Here is a 27960-nt window from a genome sequence, read left to right on the forward strand (position 1 = left end):
CTAACTTACTGAGCACCACAGCGCTGAGAAAATGTTAGTCCAGAATGAATTTAAAGGAAACTGGGCAGCTAAAACTATACTCACAGACAGTACTGCATGACGCCCAGGAGAAGACTAACGAAGAAACATGAAACCAGCACACGGCATGCCTCTTGACCATCAGGCTCAGCTGTCATTTCCCAAGCTTTCACAAACCAAAGTGCCAGGACATGGTGGTATGTCCCCAGCCCCACCTTTTACCTCCAGCTCCACACCCAACCACAGAGCTTCTGTCCATGAGCAAACCCTGAGCTTGCTGGGCTCTGCCTGCTCATGTGAAGATCTCAGCAATTTAGAGGCTGATCCCATGACCAACTGAGAACGTGTTAACATTCACATGTGAACATTAAAGAGGAGCACAGCAACCCCCCTGTATGTCTTTAGGAGAGCAAGACAACGCCATCAGACTGATGGGGCTTGATCAGAGCTGTGTTTCAGCAGGGGTCAAAGTGAACAGGCAAAATGGTCCCTTGTGACTTTGAAAGCCTACAAAATCTTTAGAGGAAAGCTGCTGTATCGGTTACAGTTTATTATTATATATCCTTGGCTCAGGAACAAGAATATCTAATTATACTAATTGCTTCTGATTTGGGAAGGGAGCCTTTACACTTGGACGAAGGTGCCTATAAACAACAGAGTTTCTACTGGTTCAGGCTGCGGGTCAGGTTTTACGTGCTCTGAGAAGATTAACTTTATTCCTAGTGAAGAATTTAATTACAGGAAGTGATTAGCCAAGTGCTCCCAGTCAATACAACAGCAGTACAAACCACTCAGAAGCGTGTGTTTTCTATTACATGGGAAGCCAAAGAATGGTGAAATTGTAGCAAAGCCATTTGGGCTTAAGTGATACCAGCAAGACCTGGATCTCTGCAGGCCAATTACAACACGCTGACTCAAGCAACATTCAGCAGGGATGGAGAGGGGGGAAACCAATAAAAAGACTGCAGGAGACTGAAACTCCATTTTAAAATACAGGAATAACGCCATTTTACAGGGTTCTTGTTTTCTAATTGCAACACTGCAAAAATCAATGACTTTTGGAGAGTAAAAGAAATGCACACGGTGAACTGCTTGTAAACCCTGCTAGCCAGAAAGCAATGCTTGACGATAAACATACATATTGTTTTCCCAATTTTTTTTGGAGCGGGATGGGACAAGAGAATGGCCTGGATGTTTCCGATGTGCTTTATCACTTTTCACTACAGGTTAGTAATTGTACCAGCAGATATCCAATAAGGAAGGAAAACCTGTAATTAAATACACCTAACACAGCCGTCCAGTCTCCAAACTGCATTGCCAACAGCATAACAAAAGGTAAATCTAAGTCTAGCCAAGCCTTTGTATTCTCACACCAGAGGTAACTGAATGCAATGTCTAAAACAAGCTGCTTTTCTTCAGGGGGGAAATGCAGCCCATGCTCCTCTTAAGAGGGGCCAGGAAGGAGCCACCTTGGCAGCATTATGTGCAGCAAAACAAAACGTCCCAGCTCCAGCAGATCAAGCTCAGCGTTCAGACATGGCTGTCTGAAAGGCAATTCTGCAAGTACAGCTGAAGGTAACTGCACATGCCAGAATCAATGCCATGTGGTACCTGTACCAACTTCATGGAATTAGTTTTTCCAATCACCCTGCCAAGACGGGATATTTCCCAACAAACCATTCCCAAAAGCTTAATCTAGATGAGCTATTATCATCCACTGGGATTTTCTTCCCATTTAATGAATCCTATCTTATTCTGTCATGCTAACTTTGCTGAAGAAGCCAGTCACAGTCAATGGATGAGTGACAAAGCATTTGCAGAATTCATGTGAGCCCCAACTCCCAACAGGCAGCTCGTGGCTTGTCTGCCAAAGGTGTGCCCTGTGTGATCATAAACCTGCGGTGACCTCCGCCTGTACCACCTGGCATGAAGCAAGGCTCCTGGAAAGATAGGAAACAAATGAATCCTGAGACAAACTTTTAAAAATGGAACTTAAAATCTCTCTTTGCAGGGGATAAAATTGCTGCATATTCATCCAAACGAGACAAAAGGGACAGGGTTTGTTGAACAGTATCCAACACCTGATGGAGAAGAGCTAGCAAGGACAATAACACAGCGTGTTTTTCTTGTGCTAAGTATCGCCTGCATTATTCCAAGGCCAGCACGTGTGCTGGAAAGTTGTTGCTGGACCATGACTCAGCGGTCACTACCTGCAGACACAGCTCTGCACCCATAACTGTGCAGTGGCATGTGGGGGTCTAGAAGTGCGATGGTTTCCTTTGAGGGCCTGAGACTGCATATGCAGGGGGGGAAAAAATAAATCTTTTTTTTTTTGGCAAATTCTAGTCCACCAGATTTCATCACCTTGTCAATAATTTTGCACGTTGTCAGAAACAGATTGCAAGGAAAGAAAGAGGTTTGGTGAGGCAGTCACTTTCCGAAGACAGGGAAGAATCAAGAGAACAAAGTGCTGCAATAAGTCAGGAATTCAGCTCTGCAGTGGTACTTTAAACCAGGCCAAGTTTCTTGTCTGGATTCATGATGAACATTTATAGCCAGTTAAGTGAACAGCTGCATATTCATCAGACTAGTTGTATTATTACCTTGCAAACATAAAAGTCATGAAGCAGAAAAGGCAGCTGTGGTGTCCCCCCCTTGCAGAGGAACACAGGTGCTGGCCATATTTGCTGCGATAAATACTCCCTGTTGCCAGGCCACAGTAAATAAGCATAGTGAACACTTTGGGCAAGATCACAAATCACTGTGGTAGTGGGAGCACCCGTAACAACCCAGCCTCCATTTACTGGGAGGGATCTGTGCTGTTCTGCACAATGATGCTTTCATGAGGATGACACTGCCCCCACACAGTGGCTGGCAGCACAGAGCAGGAGAGTCCTGAGCCCAGCCCCAGTGCTCAGGCACTGCTTCAGCAGAGCTGCAGAGACCTCACCGCCAGCTCCACATTTACACAAACATGCTGTGCGCATGGGTACATGAGCACACTTGTGCCCATAAATTCAGCTGGCACCATCAAGTATCACATAGCAGTGCAGTCGGACCTCTGTACCCAGAATGGGATGCTGTGCCCAGCCCAGCAAGTACAGATGGTGCAGGTCTGCACGCCTCCTGGCCAGAGGGACACGAGCATCCCACTGCACCCCCAGATAGTGCGAGGAAAGGTGTAATGGATCTAAAATCAACCTGGCGATTTTAACCGCAGGCTTCTCAAAAGAAAGCAGAGCTCTCTCTTAATTAAGGACACAAAGTCTTCAAGAATAAAACTCCAAATCCCTGCTGGTTTCCAAGGCTGCGTGGGTCCTTGGCAAGTGGAAACACCAGACGTGAGCACAGTTTGGAGCAATTTCTGGCAGTTTCTCTCTCTAAATACGGCTCTATGCAGAGTCCCTTCTCTCATCTCTGAGGGAGTTTTCCATTTCACCATGCACTGCTGTGCTGCTGCTTCAGCCATCAGCAACTCTGCAGTGGGTGCACTCACCTTGTGAAGGGATGGAGAGTTTAAGGAAAGGTTGGACGTGGTGCTTAGGGACATGGTTTAGTGGGTGATATTGGTAGTAGGGGGATGGTTGGACCAGATGGCCTTGGAGGGCTTTTCCGACCTTAATGGTTCTATGAAAAGCTGCCCCCATGTTTCTTCCAGGGTTGGGATTTGACCCGTCAGAGAACCTAAGAGGTGTGTGAGCCATGAGGATGATGGTGGGTTCAGAAAGCCTTGGGGGTGTGCCTTGAACATGGCTCCGGCCGCAGAGGCCATCCGGGGCACAGCAAGCGCTGCATCTCCCAAGGGACCAGTGCCTGACCAGCACGGCTGCGGGACCACAGGCTCTCTGAAGAAAATGCATATGCAAAATGGAGACTCCAACAATTCTGGTGTGCAGTGTGCTCCAACAGCGAGGCGCGATCACACCTCTCACTTCATCTGCCTACGTAACCCCAGCTCCCATCTGCTGCTTCTCGCAGCGCCGCGGCCCCTCTGCAGCCCCTCCCTGGCACTGTCGCCTGTGCACGGCCCCGCAGCCCTGCTCCCACCTGCCCGCGGGGTCTGCAGCTCCTGCAGCAGCCACCAGTCCTCCGCCACCCCTCCTCACTGCAGGTGCTGGCACCCACATCCAGCACCTGAATCCCCAGCAAGGCTGTCGTGCTCAGTGCCCAGGCCATGGGGCCGGCAGCAGGCGCAGCAGTGACACGCTCCAGCAAGCCTCTGAGCAACACACACACACGCCCCTTCAGCCTCAGCATTTGTCATATTTGCAGCCACCAGCACTGAAAAGGACCAGGGTGCTGCTGTGCCCCATGCGTGACCGGTCAGTCAGCACTGCCTGGGGCTGCACACACCCATGGGGCCAGTGTTCCCACCTGTGCATGCATCACAAGAATTTCACCTACCTCAACCAAGCTTGTCTGAATTCATCATTAACACAGCAGATTCGTCCTACTTACTAACCCTTCCGAGCATTTCCACATTGAGGCAGTATATTCCTTCTCTCCCTTTTTCCTACTAGCCAGTGCCAAATCTGGCAAGCAGGAGAACATTTACTAATGGTAATTACAGAGGTACATGCATACAGTGAAATGTGCGTGTACATGAGACGTTAAGTGAAGTGACCAACAACTGTTTTTAACTGTAAGGGCTGCTGGATTCGCAGCTGCTTATCCCCTGAGAAAGGAAGGTGCCAGAAATGCTTGTGTATCTCCTTCTGCCTTTCCGCCTCCACCTGCAGGTAAAATATCCCTGTCAGAAAGGGAGAGATGGCTTCTAGTTTTCATACAGAAAACCCTCGTGCAGAGAGGGCAAGTTGTACTTTATTTGGTTTTAGCTGTTACAGGAGAAAGGCAACGAGTCCAAGCCCTTGACAGCCTTGGACAACCCAGACAAGCTGTAGCCCAACAGCTCTCCCATCCTGGTGCTGCACAGATCCCAAGCAACATCAGGAATGCAAAGCCAAAGGTGTTGGGACCAGGCCCTCCCATCGGTATTTTACAAACAGCACTGAGTACAGGGTGCTGCAGCCGAGGCCATCACACCAGCTGAACGCATGGCGATGGGACGTGCTGGTCCGCAGCTTCATGCAGAAACTGGGGGCCACATTTGGCCCCGAGAACCTAAATTAGCAAGCCTAATTGTATTAAGTACCACACAGCGTATTGCTTCATTTGTAATGAGTTTTAGGCTTCAGAAGCTCAGAATCCCATCTGCAAGAGCAGACTGTTGCAGTATGCAGCTATTAATAGCCACTGGTACACACTTCCAGCTGAGGGACACGAGGGGGGAGGAGACAACCAGATGGAGGTAACGCATTAGGGTGACACAAAGCCAAAAAAAAGGATGATCCGCTTCCCCACGTCCTCAAACACATCTCAGTATTGCAGCAGGGAGCAAACAACATGTCACGTGATTAACTCATAAACGTCCTAATTAGGGAGTTCTTATGTTACATCAAATGTCCAACGATTACAGAACCTCACCGTCTCCTCCAAAGAGCCAGGCACAGACAAGGTAACGTGGCAGGCTTCAGTTCTAGTCTCGAAGCAGTTCCCCAGTCCAGCAACGCATCTCGGGCCCACAGGCACTGCTGTAGGAACCAGGACCCCATTGCTATGAGACTCCCGCTACATTCTGCACATGGTCCTGTCTCAGCAGGATGAAATCACACTGTGGGGCTAGCGACTGCAGGAACCCACAGACCAGAGATCGTAGCAGATGCGGGGGTGGAAGGACACCTCCAGAGATTAGCCACAATTCAGCAGTACATCATTGCTTGGAGACATGCATGTCCCAATTCACTTCAGTCTCTTCTAAAAAAAATAACGATTTTTTGCAGAAGATAATTGCTGTGGAGATGCACGCAAAGATTTTGATGGGTCCATGCAATGGGACCCTGGCTTCTGCCAAAAGAACAAGCAAACAAACCATGGAAACCCTGGATACCTGCATTATTTGTATCCTCCAGCTGAGAGTATTTCCCCTGAACTGATCTTCACAACCAGAGGCAATCACAAGCAGACATCTGGCACACCATTCCTGCTAGCCAGAAATTTTCAGTGGGGAACCAGTTACAAAGCAACACTGCTCCTGCTGTTATTATAATTAAGGGTCTGTCAGCCTGCTGCAACCAAGGCCAAGTTTATTTAGGGACTGCGAGGGAGGGCTCTCAGAAACCTCCTCTCTCATTCTCCCCACCTCATCCCACAGTCCCACTCAGAGGTGTGCTCCCACTGACAGCCTGCCAGACAGGGTCAGAGCAGCTGTCCACAGCTGCCAAGGTCTCATCCATACCAGATCACATCTCCTCTTCTGGCAAAGCAAGAGTCCTCCGGTATGGAGTCATGAAATAATCTCTCATAAGAGGCTTCTCCTACATGTCAGGCAGGTGGAGGTTGGTTGATACACCTAGGTTCAAAGAATTCATTTTAAACTCATTCACCTGTAAGTGCACAGAAAATTCAGACACAGTGAGAAATGCTTAGCTCCCTTTAGGCTCAGATACAACTCACGTGAATCATGCAGCCCGTGAAAACATTCTGCACAAACGCATTTCCTGCTGTAGGTGGCTGGAGGACAACAATCCCATTCCTCTGAACAACCCTGTGCTCTTGGTGGGACAAAGACCAACCATTGCCACAAGATCCATTCCACTCCCCCAGGACACCTCCTGAGCACCCAGGAAGTGGGACGGTGACAAAGCCTGGTAAAGAGGGAGCTGGGCTCTCAGCGTGGCCCCACCGCAGCCACTTCAGAGGCTGTCAGTGAGCCTGAGCACAGTGCACACATGCCCCGTCTGCAGGCAGTGCCCAGCGGGGCAGCTGTGACCAGGGTTCCTCACGTGCCTCGAGAGGCACACCAAGCACCTGACGTTATGGACACCAGGTCAGGCAGCAACAGAGTGAGGGTCCCAAGGAAACAACGCTCATTTTCTTGCAGTTTCATGGGGGATGAAACAGCCCACACCTGCACACTGCTGCTCTCAGGGCACTTTCCTGCAAGAGGCCAGGCTCCATAGTGGTGCCGTGTCCCTGAAGCACCACTCTTAGGGATGGGCACTCTTCCTGACAGTAGGTTTTTCCAGGAGCTGCACCATGAGCACCAGAGTACAAGCACTCCCTGTTCTGCACCATCTATCCAAGCAAGTTTAATGGCTAGGAGCCAGGTGTTAAACAAGCTATAGCTTCCCCCAGGTGCTGGTTGGCATCTGGCTCCCATCAGTCTGAGCTCTGCGGTTATACAATTTCATCAATGTTCACTGAAGACAAAGCGAGTCGGAAGGGCTGGCTCCTTCGCGCTCTCCTGACCTCGCTCCCCTTCTCACTTGGTAAAATTTACTAAGCCTGTGAGTGAAGCGATCTGTCGTGCTTGCCAACATTGCTCATCAGCTGCTAACTGCTACAAGGCTCACACAGGAATGAATTGTCAATAGCAGGTACTCAATGTTTGGTCAAATGCCTGCGTTTGTCAGGTTGCTTTTCATCAGTCAGATTGCTTTTCCTCCACTCACATAGCCCAACAAAGGGAACACAAGGAAACGCCTAATGACTAACCACCAAGACTGCACTGCTCATTTCAGGAGCCCAGTAACACAGCCACACGCAGGCAGGATTCTGAACGCAGCCCTTGCACTGAGCTTCAAGGTGGCCACGCAGTCAGGGGCTGTCAAAGCAATACCCAGAGCATCGGCACCTGGGCACCAGAGGCCCCTCCAAAGCTTGCTGCCAGTGCTCTGCCACTCAGGGGCTCAGGAAGGAGCAGCACCACCTTGAGAGGTCCAAGCACCACCACAGAGCGTGGCCAGGGTGCTGCTAAGAGCGGTGCTGGTTGCAGAACTGCTCTGTCTGAGGCCATGCATTAAATGACAACTGAAATACATTTATTTTATTATCAATGTGTATGTCAATGTGGACTTCTGTATTAAGTATAAATGAGATGAAACTCAAAAAACAGACAATCCTGAAGTCTTCAAAAGCCTACAAGACCTTGAAAAATACTATACTTGGGAAACCATGTGCATGTGGCTGGAATCACTGAAGTTACAGCCGAAAGCGCCTATTTCAGGGTATGGCGCTTTTCCTGTTTCCATATTTCTTGGGGAGCTCGTTATCAGTATTTTTGGCAGCTTCCACTTCAATACCCCTGCACTAAAATGAGTTGCAAATCAAACCAGGCAGCCAACAGAATTTTTACATTAAACTACAGAATTATTTAAAATCCCCTTTGAGGATGTTATCACAGGGTTAACACCCACTCTGGCTTCAGATAATATAGCAGCAATAAATGGTAATGTGCACTATGGAACATGATTTATTTTTTGCTGAGCAGGCTTGGCATCTATAAATCTCAGCACTCTTAACATTTAAAGTTGTTATTCCAGTGACAAAATAGACATGAGGGAGATAACAGTCTTTATCTCCATTAACGTTTATTGTTATTCTGAGAATATGGATACGGACTGATCCAAGGGTAGGAAAATCACAGCAATTTGTTTGCATACTCGGGAAGCTGAGATAATGGTTGTGTTTTATGACTGCACTAGGGAGTCAACTGAAATGCAGGACAGAGGAGATTGAAATGGGAGATTAGTTGTCTATTTTGGTTTCTGGTTTCTATTTTGGTTACCTTTCCATTCAAAGGATCTGATTTAGCGTGGATTTAGGAGAGCTGGTCCATCACACACTACTGAACAGCTGACTTGCTGCACATAAGCAAGTGAGCAAACAGTTTTTAAAAGAAACAAAAAGGCTGCACAGCAGTTCTGTGCAATGCAGACAGTGTTGCAATGGAGGCGGGATCATTCTGGACATACCAGCTGTCTGCAAACAACTCTCTGACCTCTCCAACAGCCCTGGTGCCTGGACCCCTGTGGTTCCTTTAACCTCCCAGGAGGTTGCAATAAAAAGCTTCTAATGTACTTGGCATTTTCCTCTTTCCAAGGTATGTACTGCACCTCAAAGTACTACAACATCCTTTGTAAGCTGACCCTGAAACAAAGTGAGCTGCAGCTACAGTGAGGGTTTGAATGCAGAAACCTTAAAAAGTACAAGACTGAAAACCAAAAACACAAAAAAGCCACAGAAATCACAGACACCTCCCCAGTCCTGGGATCTACCTTGCCACCGAGAGCGGCAATTCCTGCTGCCCAGGCATTGCCTCCTGAAGCATCAGCTGGGGTGTCAAAGCCCCATTCCCCAGCAATTCTCACTCACGTTAGCTGCACACCGAAATGCAACAGAAAGGCCTCAATCCACCCCTCAGCACACTGCACCCCAGCCTCCCAGAGCAGGGGCTCCTCAGGACATTTTGCTTGGAATTGGTGCAACACAGAGGGGAAGCGAGGGGCTCTGTGGTTTCCTCAGTCGCATCCCGCTGTGCTCCACAAAGGTGCCAAGCATCCCTCTCCCTGATCCAGCAGGCCCTCCACCCCGTGGCACAGAGCCGGTGGCTTCCCCAGGCATCCTCCAGAGCAAGCAGCATCAGGCGCTGAGCAGCACTGGGCACCATGCAGCGCGCTCCTCCAGCCAGTGCGAGGAACCCGTGTACGAGCACAGCAACCCTGCCTGTGCAGCATGGAGCCAGGGACCAGGTCAGGAGGACCAGAGAGCTTGGGAGAAGCCTGAGTTTGACAGAGGGAAGGAGTAAAATCTGTATTGCTCATAGGAACATCTTCAACAAACGTGCAAAGCTACCAGGTATGTTGCTGCCACCACCCTGTTTCACCTGCTCGTCCACATCACGCCTAGCAGGAGGGGCTGCAGCTCGCTCAGGTCAGGACCCAGCTGTGCTGCTCTGATTGTCACGGGCAAAGTGAGAATTCATCTGAAGCAGTTAATTGCTGGATACAACTGAAAACCTGGCCAGGAATGACACAAGGATGTGAAGGACAACAGTGCCCAGGACTCGCTTCAGTCACCTGCACACTGAAAGAGGTCCCACCAATTTGTCTTTGCTTGCAGAGCTGTTCAGAGGCCAGGGAAACAGCACAAAGAGAAGCAGGACCATTCTGCATCCCTTCCATGGCTGCAGCTGCCATTGGAGAACAAAACCTTTCAAAGACCCTTGAAATGTTTCCTCTCAAGAAATCAGGCTCACAATACATCAGGAGAAAAATAACAACCAGCTTTGGAACAACTGCTCTGAATGCAGACATTGACACTAATGGCTCAGTTACACCTTTGCTGGGGAGGACAGCATGGATGCAAACTGTGCAAAGCATTTCTGACAGTATATAAACAATGCAGCGTGTCCCCACATCTGGGTTCTGGCGGGGAGTTGGAAGGCGTACCTGCAGCACAGCTCGTACCCTCACACAGAATTGTTCCCAGGGCATTTGGGAAATCAGACAGCACGCGCAGACCAGGTGCCACAAAGCTGCATGCCGCAGCGAGCCACAGCCCGGCACCAACCACCCAGCAGTGTGCCAGCAGAGCTGGGTGCGTGGCCCCGGGCTCGCAGAGATGTTCCGTGGAGCAGCCGCTGCCCGACCCAGCACACAGGACTCCCACCAGGTGCCCATGGTGGCACTGGCCAGCAGCCACACTGCACTCCACTGCTACGACCCAGCGGGTTGGCAGACGTACACTGGCTGGGGCCAGGCACAGCAGGCTCAACAGCCGTGGGTTTGCTCCTGCCTCGGTGCCCCTGCGGCAGGGCAGGGATGCCAGCAGCTCCCTGACACATGGGGAGGGCCAGAAGCAGCTCAGGTACAGCCGCACAGCAGCGCCCGTGCATGCAGGAGGATGCCGGGAGGCACAGCAGGGCTCTGCAGGGGCACCCAGAGAAGCCGTCCGATGCTGGGGCGCCTGATGCCCGGCTCCAGGCCCTCACGGCACCCCTGGCCCATCCCATCCCAGCACCGCCCTACATGCCCTGTGGTACCCAGCCCCACACCCGCCCCAGCCGCAGCTGGATTTTTGTGCCTGCTCAGCACATCGGGATGAGCGCTTTCAGCTCCCCGTTGCAGCCACACAGCTGAGATGGGGAGGAGCGGGGAGGAAGCAGCTGCTATTTTTAACCTGCCTGATCAGCATCCTGCCACGTCAACAGGAACCTCAGCTCCGCTGCGCATGCTGCTCCACAGGTCTCACCTCCGCGCGAGACAGCACATGCCTCTCACGGAGGCTGCAGGAGTCGCCTGCCCACACCTGCCGGTTTCCAGCAACTCAAGCAGCTGGAACTTAGGTTTGGAAAGGATCTCTCCCACAAATGCCCCTGAGAGGGGAATGCATCTGCTTCAACCCCCAGCTTTTAGGCCAGGAGGTAGCTGATGGTTAGCTGGTCTGCCACAACACTCAGCATCAAGCCCATGCCACCTGCTGACCTTCCCAGCCCTGAACCTCCCCATCTCTTTGGGGAGGAGGCATTAAAGCCTTTATGGGTCTGCCAAGCCTTCTGTTCACAAAAGTGACCGCAAGAACATGAGGACCTGAGCAAGGCCATTCTGGGACAGATCAAAGACATTTACTCCACCATCCCATCTCCAACAGACACCAGGAGATGCATGCACAAGGTGCGCTTCCACTGCTGTTCTCCCACCCTCTGCTAAAGCTCAGCTCAGGGCCTTCCTGAGCCAGAGGCAATTTCTCTGGGTATTTAGCAAATGTTAACAGCTTTTATGACCTTGCCCAGCCTCTTCTTGCAGTCACTGTCCACAGAGGTTGAGTAAACCATGGGAAAGAGCTTCCCAGGTTCCCTCCCCTTTACATCACTGCTGTTCCAGGGATGTTCAGAAGTTTCCCCAGCAGAGGTCCATGTGCCTCTGGGGAAGACCACAGCCCTGACACAGCCCCAAGCACACAGCTACAGGACAGAGCCCGGGAGTACGAAATGCTTTGCATCACCTGACAGCCTCTTGGCAGCTGACGACACAAGCACATCGAGGTCTCTCAGACCTGGAAAGACCACCTGAAGAGCCCAACAAGCCCTGATGGAACATCAGAGACAAGGGATCGCTGCAGAAGCTGTCCAGGAAGTGAGCATACCAAAGGGAAGGTGCAGAACAAGGGCAGGCACAGAGAGCTGGGACAGAGGAAAGCCACTGTGCCACCCCCCACCCCACCACCACTTCATGAGCCCTACAGCCCCAAGCAGGAACCCAAGGGTCAGGCTGTCCCATGCCAGCACCCCGAGATGTGCCGTGCGGGCACCTCAGAGAGCCCTGGACACCCGGTGCTGGGCCCCCAAGTGGCCAGACCTTGAGAGCCGCAGGGGCTGGGGAACTGCTGGGCTTGAAGGTCACAGCTCCACATCACTGTCGGTGCAGCACGGCCATTCCCAGTGTCGGAGGGAGCGGCTCCTGACCTGGTGTCTACACAAGGAGCTGGGAGATGCCAAGCCACGTCCCCTGCAGATAGGTGCCAGCCTGGAAGATGCCACCACCAGTGGCTGGAGCTCCCACAGCCCATCTGCACTGGGTCTGAGTTGCATCATTACCTGCTCCCAGTCCTCCCAGTAATCCTGGGATTACAGAGTCTCCAAGCACATCTATTCTCTCACTAATCCACGGATTAAAGTATCCCAAGCAGGCTTTGACGCAGTACACTACGAATGGCTGAGTTACATTCATCCCCCCGCAGTGATCCCTGGATTAGACAGAAGGAGACACGTCCACAGGTCCTTCAGACCAACAGGACCACAGGCACAGGGAGGGGAAGGGGAGGTCTAAATAAAAAATATCTGTATAAATAAAAAGCATAGGGAACAGGGACATGTTTCATAATCAAAGTACTTATGTGATAAAACTACCACTTCAAGGAGGTTCCTGGATTAATCAAATCCCAATCCAGATGATCCTCAAATGGCAATTAACATCATTTGCTACAACTAAAATACCTGGCAGCTCTCAGCTTGAACCAAGCACGTGGTGGGAAAATGCCTTACTTCATGCTTTCAAGGGGACTATACATAGATGGAAAAACAGTCACTGTCACCACCACAGAAAGCTCTTAGCAAATTGACACTGAAAGTGAAAAAGCTTTTACGTATCTAGCTCAGCAAGCCCCAGCCAGCCCCAGCAGGCAGGCTAATCTGCTTCTGAAGTTCTGTCAGTGCAAAGAAAACGCATCAGCTCGCCCCTGGCAGCCCCCAGCTGCCCCTGCACCACTGGAGGGTGGGGGGAGATGCCCTCAGAGGCTGAAAGTGTCAAGTTTTAATGCACAGATTGCTTCTCTCTCCAAAACAGAACAAAAGAGCCTGATGTGCGATACCGAGGAGGATGCTTACACATCTGGTGGCTCCTAGGTCCCCAAAGGCGACATCAGGGTGCTGCTGGGGGCTGTCATGTACAGGTCTTTGCGAGGCTGCCCCTCAAGGGCAGAGAGGTGGGCACCTGGCTCCCTCCTCGAGGAGGGCACACTCACAGCACGCATGACGGCAGGCCAGGGATGAAGGCAGTATGGGGATGACAGAGTGGCAACGGGGTTACGGCTGGGAGTAACGAGATTAAACTAGGAAAAGGAAATGAAGGCTTAATGATAGATTTCTTAATGGCAAATCTATTCAGTTTCGTAAGCACAGTTCAGAAAAATTAAGGACAACACAAGGGCAAGGCACACGGGCAACAGGTACCACAGCCCTCTGGCCCGGCAGCACCCCATGGGGTCTGCCCCGGGGACACGCGCACTATCGGCACCCGCTGGAGATGGCAACTCCCTGCGGGGGCCCCGACAGCCCCGCGACGTGGCCGGCCGCAGAGCAGCCCACACCATGGGACAAGGCCCTCCCACGTCCCCCAGCAGCACAACCACATGGCCACAGGCTGCACCCAGGACCAGCCACAGGCAAGGCCGCATCTTGTCCTCAGAGCTCTGCTGGACAGCGAGCGTGTCAGGGAGGTATCAGCGCCCGTGTCTCTGGACCTGGGGTCATTGCGACAATGCTTACAATTGGAGTGCATGCCACGGAATGCATGCTGCAGACCACTTCTGCACCTTGCCTGGTGCCTGCAGCATGGGGGGAGAACCCTCGCCCGGAGCAGGTTAATGGACATCTGGGGCATGAGGGCACCTCTCAAGCCTCATAAAAGTTTCCTGCACATTGTACCAAACCGGTGGGAAGGAGCGTCTCCAAGTAAAAATGCAGCTGCGGCAAGGCCAAGCTCTACAGGCTCTCCACAGGTGGAGCCCCGGAGGACATCCTGCAGCACCAAAAAGGGTTCAGACAGAGCTGGGGAGGAGGAACCCATCTCCGCCAGCAAGACGTCCGAGGGGAGATGCTCATCGCGGCCGTGCCGCCAGCCAAGCCGCAGGCAGCAGGGGGGCAGCACCAGCCCAGTGGTACCCACAGCCCTCCTGCCCTGGCAGGGACCCATGTCCCTGGGCCCATGCAGCGCCCAACAGCCCTGTTCCCACGAGGGACACTGCCCTGCCACGGACGTGGACATCTTGCAGAGCGGGACACAAACACTGCCGGTCGGTGGGCGTGCTGCAGGTCTGAACCGTGACAGCCGCTGCTCCCATCCCACCTGGACCCACCGAGCACAAGAATAGCCAGCATAATTCTCATTAGGGCACAGAGGGGCATTAGCACTGTTCCTCCTCTGCTTGGAAGCACTTGACCAACTTTCAGCCATAGAAGGGGCTCAGAGGACCACCAGGTGGACAGCAAGGCTACATAAAAATGGGTCAACCCCCTAGTTTGAAGACTTTGGGAGACTGATGTTCTGGGCCAAGCTGCTGGAAACAGTCCAACTTTGGGGTGGGGGCATGAAGAGCCCTTCAGCATGTCTAGAAGTGGAAGCTGCTCAAGCTGCTTGCATTCAAACAGCCTTGACTTGCTCTACTTCCAACAGGGAACTCAGCAAAATTGCGAATGAAGATGGATTTATGCAGCAGAACAAACCTAGCACATTTCCAAAATGTTTCCCCCTGTGAGACTGCCCATTCTGAGGACAGGCTGTGAGGTCCTGGGCCACCAAACAAGCTCCAAGGCATTGCCCTGGGGTGAACTGTGCGGCACGACCCACCAGGGATATATGTGCACTGCATCTCAGCAACTTAATATTCCCTGGCAACTAAAGTTGAATTTGTACAATGGATACATTTCCTTCATTAGCTGTACTTCTGAGCGTCACACAAGAACAAGGCATTCAAGTGTGTGCTTTTGAAATACCATCCTCACCCCACATTTGCATAAAAATACCAGACCTATTTAAGTGACAACACTTCACTAAACCAAATTACATAACCCCATTTACTTCCTCAGTTGACACATCACAGACACCTTCATTTCCAAAGCAATTCTTTATCTTCTGAACAGACTTTGGAAGGATTTTTAACAAAACACGGGTTACCAACCAGATCATTTTAGGAATATGCTGCTTTCACATTTAGAAAAAAAAAAAAAAACTGGAACAAAATTTTCTTCCTTAATTATTTTTCCTCTACACCATACTAACAAGCTCTACTGCTCCAAAGCGCATGGAGCCTGTCTCTAGCATAACAACTACATGGAGAATGAGAAGTCCTGTGGAGCATGAGGTGAAATGAAACTCCTGGCCAATACTCAGCCATTAAATATTCTCATGTACCTCCTCCAGTTAAGCAACAGAACAGGGATTGCTCTGACTCAGTAGGCTGCCTACAAACATTTCTGGCTATTTCATTTCTATGGAGAGGATTGCTGTCATTTTTTAGTACGATGAGCTAGGCTCTTCTGAAAGTTCCAGTGCACAACTTGGGGAAATTTACATGGATTATCAGACAGACCAGATCCGAAAGGGCAGGCTGGAAAATCCCCTCCTAGTGCCAGAGGCTGAACTCACTGCAGGCTCAACTCAACCCTTCACCCTTCCCAACCAGGAAAACCTTAGGTCAGCTACATTCCCATTTGTTATTTGCTGCCTGCTGCAGCTGCCCTGTTATAACACAGCAATGCAAGTTCATCCTGCCCCGGGGCACGGAGCAAGGCTGTGTGCCAGCTGACTTGGCAGTGCGGATGCTCGCCGTCCTGGCTGCGCTGCCACTCTGGAAGCCCCGGCTCGCGCCATCCCACCCAGCACAAGCGTCCCTCACCCGCACTGGCTGGGCTTGGCCAGGCCAGCACTGCTGCCCTGCGCCCGCCCGGGGCCCTGCCCTGTAGCTCAAGGCACGCAGGGCCAGACCAGGGCCTGGGTGCCAGAAACCAACCAGCACTGGGGTGTCACCACCACTGCCTCTGCTCCTCGTCACCTCTCAGCGCTTGCACTTCAGCTACACACAAGCAACACCAACTTGTGTGTGGGCTTCTTGTGTGGCTCACCAGGCATCCAATGTTTTCCATTACTATATTAAGCTGAGTATCTTTCTGCTAGATAAGTCCCCTTTAGTGATGTTCTGGAGTCATAAAATTCCCAAGATCAGGTCATATGTTAGCTTTCTCTACAGCCTTTGGAGAACGAAACAATAAGAGGAAGACTATTTGGCTACTAATTAAGCCTATCCAGCCTCTCTAGTGTGAAGGCTGCCTTCTGAGTTTCATGTATGCTACTGGGAGAATAAATAATGCTGGAGGGATGGGGGGCATTGGCTTTCTTCTACAGCAATCGCATTTTTCTCCTGAGGGAAGGAAGCAAAAGAGGCTGTGACAGAACTGCTGTGAAGCCAGTAGCACTCCAGCTGTCAGAAGGACAGCGGAGGCAGACACTGCCCTGTCCCTCCATCCCTGCCAGCATGGTGCAGCCTGCCTCTTTGTGGCAGTCTGCGGCGCCGTGTGCAGCTCACAGCTCACTTTTCAATTCCTGAGCTGAACATGGCCACATCATCTCCTCCACTCCTCGAGCCATTACAGGAAGTTCATGTTCCAATGCACCAGTGGCCAGGCCCTATGTGCTCAGCTGGGGGTGTGACACTCTCCATGTCTAACAGTTTTGGCATCTCCTCACCTCTGCAATATACAACTCAGGATACACATTTCTTCATGCAAAGGCTTGTAGGAAAAACAGCCCTAAGACAACTAGTTAATTTCAGTAATGACAATTACACTAGTATTTATCATATTTTCTGACCTTTCAACACCTACAGTCACAGGCTACTTGCAGAAGTCACTAATACAGTCATAATGAAGCATATTTTGAATTGCGACTCCTTGCCCGCCTCGCAGCCCTCGAGCCCTTCCATTTAGCACAGCAGCCGTCACAAGCACTCACCCTCGCATGGCAGCAGCAACATGGGTGCTTTGTTGCAGTCAGTGACCCCTCTGCTCTGTACCGGCCCTGCAAGAGCTCTTCCCTGCTCTCATTTCTCAGCGTGGAAAACAGAGGCAGCAGGACAAGGCAGGAGGAGCCCTGGGCTCACCTGGCTCCCAGCGCCAGCCATGCCCCCGCCATGACAGCGCCCCGAGGAAACAGACACAAGCCAGCAATAAGCAAACACGCTTGGGGATCGCTGAAAAGGAGCAGGAGCAGGCTGCAGGGAGAAGCTGGCTCACACTCACAGGCTCAGCTCCGAGCTGTTCCTGGCAGGGGCCCCAGCCCCACTGTCCCCACTTCAGCTCCCTGGTAGAGGAGCATCTGCTGCCCTTCCCGAGAAGCACGGAGACTTCGGGTGTCTCGGGAGCGCAGCGAGAAGAAGGACCGGCACCGATCAGCAATGCAGCACGGCCAGACCATTCGCTGCAAACGCGCAATTCTCTGACTCGCATACAACTGCAGGAGCAACGAGCCAGATTTTGACTTCGGGTCTCGTAGCATCCATCCACCGAGGGGCAGAACTGGCTGAAACCTGGGGGTCTCTCGCGTATCCAAGATGTCAGACCTCACCCGCAACGCCGGATCCGGAGAGGATCGCGATCCCAGCGGGAGGGCACGCCGCGAAGGTGGTGGAAATCCACCGGGTCCGGCGTTGCTGAGTCACCGGAACGGGTTAACCGAAGGCACGGCCCGGCCCGGCACGGCCCGCAGCCCCCCGGGAGGGATCGACCCCGCGCCCCCCGCCCGCTCCTCCGGCGGGGAGGGAGCCGTGCCCGGCCCCGAGCCCGAGCCCGAGCCCCGCCGGGGGAGGCCCGGGGGTGATGCCGGCGACGCGAGCGGCGCGGGAGGGGGCAGGGGAAGGCAGGGATGCTGCCGGGGGGCGGCCCCCACCTGCTGCTGCCGCCCCCGGCACTCACCTTCCGTCGCATAGCTGTGGTCTCGCAGGAAACTGCTGTTGATCTTGCGGGTCTCAACGTCCTCCTCCATTGACGGCGGGCTGGCGGGCGCGGGGCGTCAGCAGCCGCAGCCGCGGATCCATCATCCCCCCCCCCCCGCGCCCTGCTCCGCGGCGGCCGGCCGCGAAATGCGGCGGCGTGGGGGGGGCGCAGGGGCGGTGGAGCCCGCTGGCTCCTCCCATACGGCACGGCTCGGATCAGCACGGCTCGGCTCGGATCGGATCGGAACGGATCGGATCGGCGCCGCCGCGCTGCAGGGCGCGCCCCGTCGGGCACGGCGCGGCCCCGGCCCCGGCCCCGTTCCCTGCCCCGAGGATGCTCCTGCCGCGGCGGAGCTGCCGCCTGAAGGGACGCTGGGGCCGGGAAGCCAGGAGGGCGGAATCGGAGAATCACAGAATCAATCATCTAGGTTGGAAGACACCACCAACATCATCCAGGACGGCCCCGCGCGTCCCGAACACAAACGCCCCGGCGGTCCCACAGCCCGCGCACAGCCGCCCCGGGGCTCAGCTCTCACAGGGCGCCGCGCCCCCGGCCGTGCCTCTTGCCGCAGCCACGGAGGGCGGCGGGGATGCTCGGCCGCCAGGGACGTGAAGGTCAGCGCGTGGCGGGGCACCAGCGACGCCTGGAGAAGAGCACGAGCACAGGAGCTGTCAGGGGAGCGAGGGTCCTCATTTTCAGCACACACCTTCGAAAGGACGGGCTGTATGCTGGACAAGACAGCTGGTGCACTCAAAGGGAAATATTGCTTTTTGGCAGGGTTTTGTGTCTGGGTGTAGGCCTGAAGGAAATAAGCCTTGCCACTGACCAAGCCACTGGCAGAGGGAAAAAAAAGTCACAGGGGCGATTTCCCCTGACTCCACCTCTGTTAGCTGCCACAACCAAACCTGGAGGTAAAACCCACGCATCATGTTGGTACACAAGACCCAAGATATTGCCAGCAAGGCAATGATGCGTGCCCTAGGAACCAGTGGGGGGAACAGACACGCCTCTATGCTCTCACACCAGAGCAACCACCAACCCCCAGTGTCCCCTCTGCACCCAGCTCTCTCCCACACAGGCTGCTGCTGATGGGATGCAGGTGCACAGACACAGCCTCCTGCAGTCCCTGAGGCCCTGGCCAGGTCATTCACCTGTGCTAGATGCCACAGGGCATGGGGACAGGCCCCAGTGCAGGCCCTGGTGCTCCTCTCCACTGCGTGCCCAGGGCCAGCGCAGTGTCCCCAGCACTCTACAAGCCACAAGCCCCCCACAGCTCCACCCCAGAGCTCGGTGCAAGCCTCTGCAGAGCGTGGCTCCAGCACTGCACAGGAGCTGCCTTGGCAGCTCAGTGCCACATCAACAGGGAGCATCATTGTTACTGGGATCAGAGGGAAAATAAGGGATGCAGAAGGAATGGACAAAGATACTGGATTACACTGTAAGATACAGCGCTGCCATTCAATATCCCCTCCTAACCGTAGTATCATAATTAAAATCTCATTGGCAAGGTGCATGGCTTTATAGCCTGCATTATTCTGCTGAGATGGCCCTGCCTCCTGGGAAGCTGCTTATATTCAGGGGAAGTGCAGGAGACAGCACTTCCAAGCAAGAAGGCTCAAGGACTCCAATGCATACATTGCATGTGCAGGGCTGTGCACACCACTGCAGCACGCCTTTTGAAGGACCACGTGGATCCTCACATGAGCGCTACTGCAAGACAGGGGAGAAGCTCTTTCTGCCCCATGTCATGACTTTGTTAGGAAAGGTGAATTCCCAGGTCCTCAGCTGCCTGGCTCCCCAGGACCATTTCTGACTTGCTTTTATGTGAAGGCTGATACCAGGTGTTGTAAAACTGCACCTCAGAGAGCCCTGGCACTTACTGATACGCATATGTAACTTCATGGATTTGTCAGCCAACCACACCACAGGCCTTTCATTAATACTTATGTGACAAGCCATCAGCACCTCTCAGACAGGCCTGAGTCTGAAGTCCACATGCCCAAAGTCTTTACTGAATTCTTTTGGATTATGAGTTCCTTAGATAATCACCAGGCACATTTTCAAATTAGGCAAATGTGGTGTATTTGTGGCTGATGCTGTTCTCAGTTGTATGGGGTGAGACACACAGGTCAGTGTGAATTCACCCGTGACAAGGCACAAGACCTGGCCATGGTTTCACAGTAAAGTCCAGTAATGTATTTACTCTCTCACAAGCCAGGAAGCATTCATATCATACATTAAAAATAAATAAATAAATAAAAAATCCATGTTGCTGATAACTCTTTGTGCTGTTGTACACATTGCAGCAAGGGAAGGGCACATGACCCAAACACGGCACACCATGACTCAGAACCACTGCTGATCCTGGGCAGGACAACTGACACTTCTGCGCCTGTATTCCCCTACACATACATCTCCTACCTGTAAAGGGAAGATAATGGTACTAGCCTCCCACAGTAAAAAAAGAGAAGGAAAACAAAGACAGAATACATACCTACACACACACACACAGAGGAATCTGATTATCTCTTCCTATGATGTGCATTTGCCTGCAGGTGTGAACTTGTTTGGTTACTCACACTCTGTGTAAGATACAGGAGCAATCTAGCTTAAACAATCTCAACTCCAGAAAAGAAAAATAGTCTTTTAATAACCAAATGTTAGTGTTTTACATCCTCCCTTCAAGTCTTAGGATAATATGTCTCAGTCAAAAGGCCATACCCAGTTGAATAAAAAACTCCTGCAATGCTTATGAATATTATTATGAAACAAACAGAAACCAGCAACTTCCTTCCCTTTCTTTTCAGCAGGCTCTCTTCAATGTATTTCTATTTTAACATGTGCCAACTCTGTTCTCCTTTATTAGAAAGATTATTCTCACCATTGTGCATACATTATAATTATGAATTTGTAAGTTCTGCAAAGTTTTTCAATACACCATATCATTTACATGTAAAAACATCCACAAGCCACCTGTTTGTTATGCAATGTGCATAGGAGCTGGATCATGAAATCCATTTATTCTCAGCTTTTTAAAATCCAGGAATGAACCTTCACAATAACTAAAAGCATTAGCTGTCCTAAGCAGGAATCCATTTGCAGATTAAATTCACCAAAGGTCAGCTTGTAGCTGTCACCGTTTTCCAACCCCCCAGGTGTCAAAGTATATAACATGGTAGACATCTCTTGAAGAACCAGGACACTTTCCACTCCACTGACTTTTGCTTCAATTAGAATAGGTTTAAAAGCCCCTGTGCACAGGTTTCTGTGGGACCTAAGCAGTGTATTAATAATAATTGAATCAAACCTCTGATTTTATTCTCAGTATGAAACTTGCATGAAGAGCTTCCTTCACTTCACTTCATTTATTTTTACCTTCACATCCATCAGCACTAAATCCATTTTCCTAATTACTAGTCCAGGTTAGAATGCTAGCTTCATTTTTTTTATTATTTTTTAACGGTTTAATACGTTATTAGTTAACAAATTTTCTTTTAAACTTGTAAGATTTCTATTAACTTTGCTCGTGCCACAAATATATTATTTCCATTCAATCTATCTTGATAGTCATAGTGCAAGTCCTCATTTCAGGCACCAGTGGGAAAACAGGAGTTGATCAGGAACAAGGGCCTTTCACTGGGAGCCCATCACCATCAGCGGTTAGACAGCCACAGCGGTCACCCTACAGCCAGGAGCATCGGATGACCTCCAAAGAAACAACCTCCTCCGCCAGCCGCTGCCAGCTTCACCACTCGCTCAGCACCTCTGACTGCAGCTCTGAAGCCTGTCTGAAGACCCTGCACTTGTCCCTGCTGCACCGAGAGCTGTGCTGCCTGAAGCTCCCAAAGTCTTGAAGCAACACCAGGCCCAGCACATTGGTGGATCAGCCCAGGACTGGAGACACAGAGAGCAGCTCAAGGACCTTTCCTTCCAGAGGACCACAGACATTTGAGCACTTCACAGAAAAGGATAAATACTATTCCCAGCATACAGAGGAGTGCTTAGACTAGTTGACACTGCTTGTTTACGGCCCATGGACCTTGGGGAAGACCTAGAAAGGGCACCAGATGCACTGCTCTACAAAACCCATTTCTGCCCAGCACATCAAAGACATGCAGTGCAGGTGAACACCTCGTGCTGGACCTTCCCTTTTCATCTGCAGACCCAATGTTGGATGATGACACAGTTACTGGACAGCATGCTAATCCTTTTACTGTTAATAGGATTGTGAAGCTTCTTGTGGATCCCTCATTTTGTGCTCTGAAACCATGCCTTCATGGTTCTCATGCAGTGCACCAAAAAACACACCTATGAACCTTAATTTAGAATGACTTCAAAAAGAGCAATAATTTACTGAATTAGACAAAGATAATGAAATTTGGGAAGTCGAGTTGCACATAAAGTGTATGTTTCAAATCTCCCTTCACAAGCGACACAGGGTCAGGACCTCAGGGCAGAAAAGGAAAGAATCAGTTCATTGAATGCAAAGTAGGTAGAGACTTCTGCCTCCCAAAGGTCATAAGATAAATTGATTTGCTTTGCTTTCACCCTTGCTATGTGTTATTACTGGTACTCATTGTACGTGATTAACAGCACACCAGTAATGAGCACTGTCACATCCAGCCACGGCTTGGGGATTATCTGCTCTTGAAGTGTTTTCTCACGTATCTTGAATTAGACTGACCAGTTGCTGTGACATTTTAGCAGGCCCTTCTTAGTTTTTACCCTTTCCCTACCATGTATTTTATGCCAGGGTCTGAAGAGAGCCTCCTTTTGGCTAGTTTACTACTTTTACCCTGTTTTCAACCAGCCCCATCCAGTGCCTATTACCAGTGCTTCTCACTTGTTTTTTTTTCTTGACCAAAGCTCTGCTCAGCTACCTGATGGTTGGATGGTATAAATGCTTTCCCACAAGCTGCTTTGTAACTGTTGCTCCAGTTATGTACATGCAATAGCACTCTACACATCTTTAACACTTTCTGCTACTTTTCACTCTTGGGGGCTGTTACTTAATTGAGATTCCCTCTCTTCGATGTCACACAGTGCAGGCGCTATAATCTCCCCCTTGCACGACACGTACATACAGTAGGTATCTTAAACACAACCTTGGGGAACACCTTTGTGTTACCAGCATTACAATAGTGCCTATTATAATAATTACATTGCTTTTACAATTACTTTGTACATACAAAAATAACTACAACTGAGCTAGTGAGACACTTTTTTTCAATGCAAATGTATTATGTAGATGTTTCTTAAACAGGGGGCCTTGATTATCCACTGATTATTCCACAGCAACGTGACTTATTTTTCTGCAGCTCAAATCCCTGTTATGGACCTGAGAACAGTCCAATGCCACTAGGTGCCACAGTGATGCCATAAGCAGCACAGCGGCCTCACGTAGGTTTGGGTGGATTTCACACGTTTCAGAAGGCAGCAGACTGCTGCATGGCTGTGGCGCAGCCCAGCACTGGATGCTAGTGGTCAGCCTGCTTGGCCACGTGTGCTCTTTAGTTCCTACCATTCTGGATTTCCACAGATAGGGATAAATCCTACCACCAAGAGAACTCTTCAGTGCAATTGCCCATCTAGGCAGATGCCACTCCATTTTTACAGCCACTTGGACCATTGTCACTTAGTTCCCTGTACGAAACATTTCTCTTATCAGTGTCTTGATCCTGACCAAAACCAGTAAGGAGGTAATGGGTCCGGCTCTTGGCTATGTCAGTGAAAGTCTGCAGAAATGCTCCTGAAGCAAAGTCAGTGTATGACTGCAGTGGGTGGGACACCTCATGGCTGTCATATTTTAACTGTGGAATCTTTCCCGCAGTATTACAAAGATACTACAAAGAGCTGAAAAATAAGGAGAAGGGGAAAGACTTTCATGAGGAAAGCTGAGCTCCTACCACTGCACAAAGCACTGCACAGCTACCAGGAGACTTTTAAGGATGCAGTAATGCCTAGAGAAGAGTGGGTTTGGCTTTTGCTTCCACTTCCTGTGTTAGCACAGCACCCAAGCCAGAAGTTCAGTGACTCTTGTATCGCACCTATGTAACCAGAGGCAGCTTGAGGTCATCACTGCTGCTTGCCCCCACTTCTCCCCACACCAAGGGAACAGCCCCAGTACTGCACTCTTTACCAGGGCTGATCCACTGCAGTACCAAGTGAAACAGCTCCTTGCAGAAACATGGCTCTTCATCCCTAGCCTTCCCCCAAAAGCTGTTTAGAACTTTGTACAGCCATCTCATCTGAGACAATGCTGGTGGTAAGTTTTCAACACGGGAGGTTGATGTCAAACACATCTTTTCTAAAGCCAAAATACCTTCATTTATCCAATCACTCCTTATCATGCAACAGATCCCTAACTGTGAAACTGAAATGCAGACAAAGCACTTCCAGGACAAACGTAAGAATTATTTCTTCTTTTAAATTATGGATAATCTAGCCATAACACACATTTTTTCTATATTAGTATTAAATTATGTTATTGAAGAACACATACAGTAGACCCAAAATGGAATGAGAATATTTCATGAGAATCGAAGACTTCAATGTCCTTTAAAGGATACAGTGTGAACTCTATCACATGTTGCTCACATCAGAGATATAATTAGCTTAAATACTTACACAGTAAATAGGATTTTCCATTTCTCAAGATTAAGGCCACATGCTATAGCATCAGTGCACTAGAACTAGTTGAGCCTAGTTTTATCTAAGGAATAAGTTTGTACTTGAGAGCAGTTACTCTGAGCAGCGTTACAAATTAGGCATTCTGTTGTGGTTGGGGTGATGTTTTTGTTGTTGGTTTGTTTGTCATTGTTGTTTTTAAAAAACTTCAATAACAAAACCTGCTGCACATAATAGTGGAACAACAAAAACTGATTTGTCTGGAAATAGCATTACAGGATGCAAATACTGAAGGTCTTTTGGGACTTGGAACACTATATACCACGTGTGCAACCAACATACACAGTACCTTGTAATGCATAAATACTGGCTCCTTGCCCCAAAGTGCTTTCAGTCTACTTCAGTGAAACATGACACAAGGGATCAAAAGGATGCAAGATGATACTGGAACATTGTTCATAAGATAAAGATTATAAGAGGTCTAAGGCTGAATAATTAAATCTAGTGAGCACAAAATGTAAAAATAAAGACAATATTTTGTTTCTTGGATTTCCCCATTAGTTTACTTCCAGTTTGTGGAGACAAATCACTATTTTAATTCCACTGTATTGTACAGTGATACGATTCCCAATATGCTTTAGGTTTGGTCATCATACAGGAGCATCTGCACATGCATTTGAGTGGAACAAATAATGTAAAGTTATATTGAAAGATAATCAGATGATCTTCAAATAGCTGCACACTTCAACTGTGTGCACCCTCCTTTATCCACTGCTCACAAAATGTAATGAATACAGGCTGCGTTTTTCCACATGAACTTTAGGGACTGGATGCTGCAGGTGTGTATTCATGTGTCAACTGGCTTCCAAAACCCATTTCTCATTCACCATTCATCATTCTCCTGCTTTAAAAAAAAAAAAAAAAAAAAAAAAAAAAGGTCATAAAGCCTAAAAAAAAAAAAGTCATAAAGCCAACGGCCAAAAAGAATTCCACAGTGTGAAGATGACAATCACACATTTTAATAATAAAGAAAACAGGAAAGCTACCAAATCTACCAAATAGCCAGTAGTCTGTAAACTGCTTAGCCATCAGCTGTGTGATCAGAAGCAGCAAGAAAAGGAGAAACTGGGATTCATCTGAATGCAGAAAAAAAGCAAAGTTTGTCATGTAATGTATTTATATAGAACACTCAGATGCTTCCCCATGTATCCTGGGATGAGATATTATTTGTTAGAATGACTACTTAGCATTTAAATATGCAAGACTTTATATAGCCCCAAAGGTGGATTTTATTTGAAAGGATGTATGCTAATAGGAGACTCCAACACATCTAGGTCATTTTGAATCGTATATCCTGAACTGCAATTACTCCACTGCCTTCATTTAATTTGAACATGGAATACATCAAAAAGTAATGAAATTGTGGTATAAATTAAACTTGGCTACCCACGTCTTCTAACAAGCACAGCAAGCTTTACAACATTGCAACACCTAGCGCTAGGACTATGACTTTATAAAAATCATTCTTCTTGTCCTTAAATGTCATCTAGCAGCAGAAGTGAGTAGTACACTTGGATACGGCTTAGTCATCCTTATAAAATTGAGAGCACACAGGCTAATCAGTCAGATAGGATTAATTCCCCAAAGAAAATTATACTGCATGTCAGGCAGAGTTTTGACCAGTATAAGGATTAATTTAAGTTCTGCAGGCATAAGAAGGATGGTTCTCCAGCCACTCTGGTGGAAAACACAACATTGGGTAAGGTAAAAATAAACCAACTGCTAGCTGCAATACTGAAAGCCAGACAACCTAGATAGCCTGTTGTACCTATCTGCAAGTTGTTATCTACTTGTTGATTATTTCAAAATTCAAAGGACTTTACAAATTCTTAGCAATACTCTAAAAAGTTAAAACAAATATACACCATGCTCCTGCCTGCTGATAGCCATTTTTTTCCCTCAGCTGTCTCAACAGAAAGATAAAAAGTCTATTGGCAATGTACCACAATAAAATAAAGTTTGAAATTCAGTTCAGTGCTGGAAAGCTAACACAGCCCCACTCACACTTCATTTAACACAGAATGTATTTTAAGCACAAAACTATTTTGGTATGGGAAAAATCACAACAAGTCATCATAACATACTTTGATTCATCCTCCTCTTTGGTACTGTAAGGCCACGTTGTTCTACGAGAATGGCTGAGTTGTCACAGAAGATGACAGCTGTGGCATTTAGTGTGCATGTGAACTTCCTGCCAAAATATGGATGAGTAAAGAAACCAGTAAAGGAATGCACTCGAAAGGAAAGCAGCTCCATGCCTTAGCACTGCATACTGGCAGGGGTGAAGCCAAACAATGAAGCCAGTCAGCAAATTCAGCCGTCCATGGCTCCTACGGGCACATGTGGGCACAGATACAGCCCTATCATTTGTTCCCATGTTTTCACTTCATTCATTCTCTGGGAATGCATGAAATCCAACATTTGAGTTCTGCGATTATCTACCCCTGATTATCTGCTTTTGGTGCTGTACCTCTTCCTCAACAGGACTCCAATAAGTGCTTCCAATAAAGATAACGGCTTGGGGAAAATGTGACATTTAGACTGATTGGTGTTCCCACATATTTTACATCGTTTAGAGCTTTGTTAGCCATGAGCATTGGTAGCAGGAGGGACTGTTCTTTCATAAAGGAAAAGTGAATCCCTCTTTTTCAGAGTCCTAGCATGAGGTTTGCAAGTGACTGAAGTCTCACCTGTGAAACTCAACCTTGCAGTTTTCCACACTGATCTGCCACCCTCTCACTATTTCACAGGACAAGACTGCTTATGTTTATGTTCTTGCCTACAGTTGTATCACAATAGCTCTACAAAATGCCTGCATTCCTTGGCATGAGAAGTTTTCTTTCCCATATGGTACTCAGTGTTTGTACTGTTACACCTAGATTTCTACTTTTGGAAATCTCCAGAAGGAAAGACAGGATGTGAATATTAAATAAAGATATAAATGCCCTGGAAGAACATCACAGAGAGGATAAATATAGAGAATGTTTTAGGACATTGGCCAGGTCTATTCTCTCCTTACACTGAGACACCAATTTTTAACGAGAGAAAGTAGAAATTGCGCTACTAGAGAATAATTACAAGCAATACCTTGAGACCACAAAAAAAGACAGCATGGGGAGCCTTAGAAGTCTTGTACGACTTCTCAAAAT

General features: G+C 49.4%; 1 protein-coding gene across 4 annotated transcripts in view; it reads right to left on the minus strand.

Moving 5' to 3' along the window:
• Positions 1-27960, minus strand: part of PPP2R2B (protein phosphatase 2 regulatory subunit Bbeta) — a 95471-nt gene that overhangs the window by 44688 nt on the left and 22823 nt on the right. Inside the window, exon 1 of one of the 4 annotated variants that reach the window (XM_032196715.1) lies at positions 18104-18272. The exons of 2 other annotated variants lie outside the window; for them this stretch is intronic. In XM_032196715.1, the coding sequence (XP_032052606.1) occupies positions 18104-18173 (70 nt within the window). In that variant the 5' untranslated portion in view covers positions 18174-18272. Of the gene's footprint in view, positions 1-17144; positions 17182-18103; positions 18273-27960 lie in introns of those variants that run through there. One more of the 4 variants, XM_032196716.1, reaches the window with a different exon arrangement.

This window comes from Aythya fuligula, chromosome 14 (assembly GCF_009819795.1).
Source record: "Aythya fuligula isolate bAytFul2 chromosome 14, bAytFul2.pri, whole genome shotgun sequence".
NCBI classification, from domain to species: Eukaryota; Metazoa; Chordata; class Aves; order Anseriformes; family Anatidae; genus Aythya; species Aythya fuligula.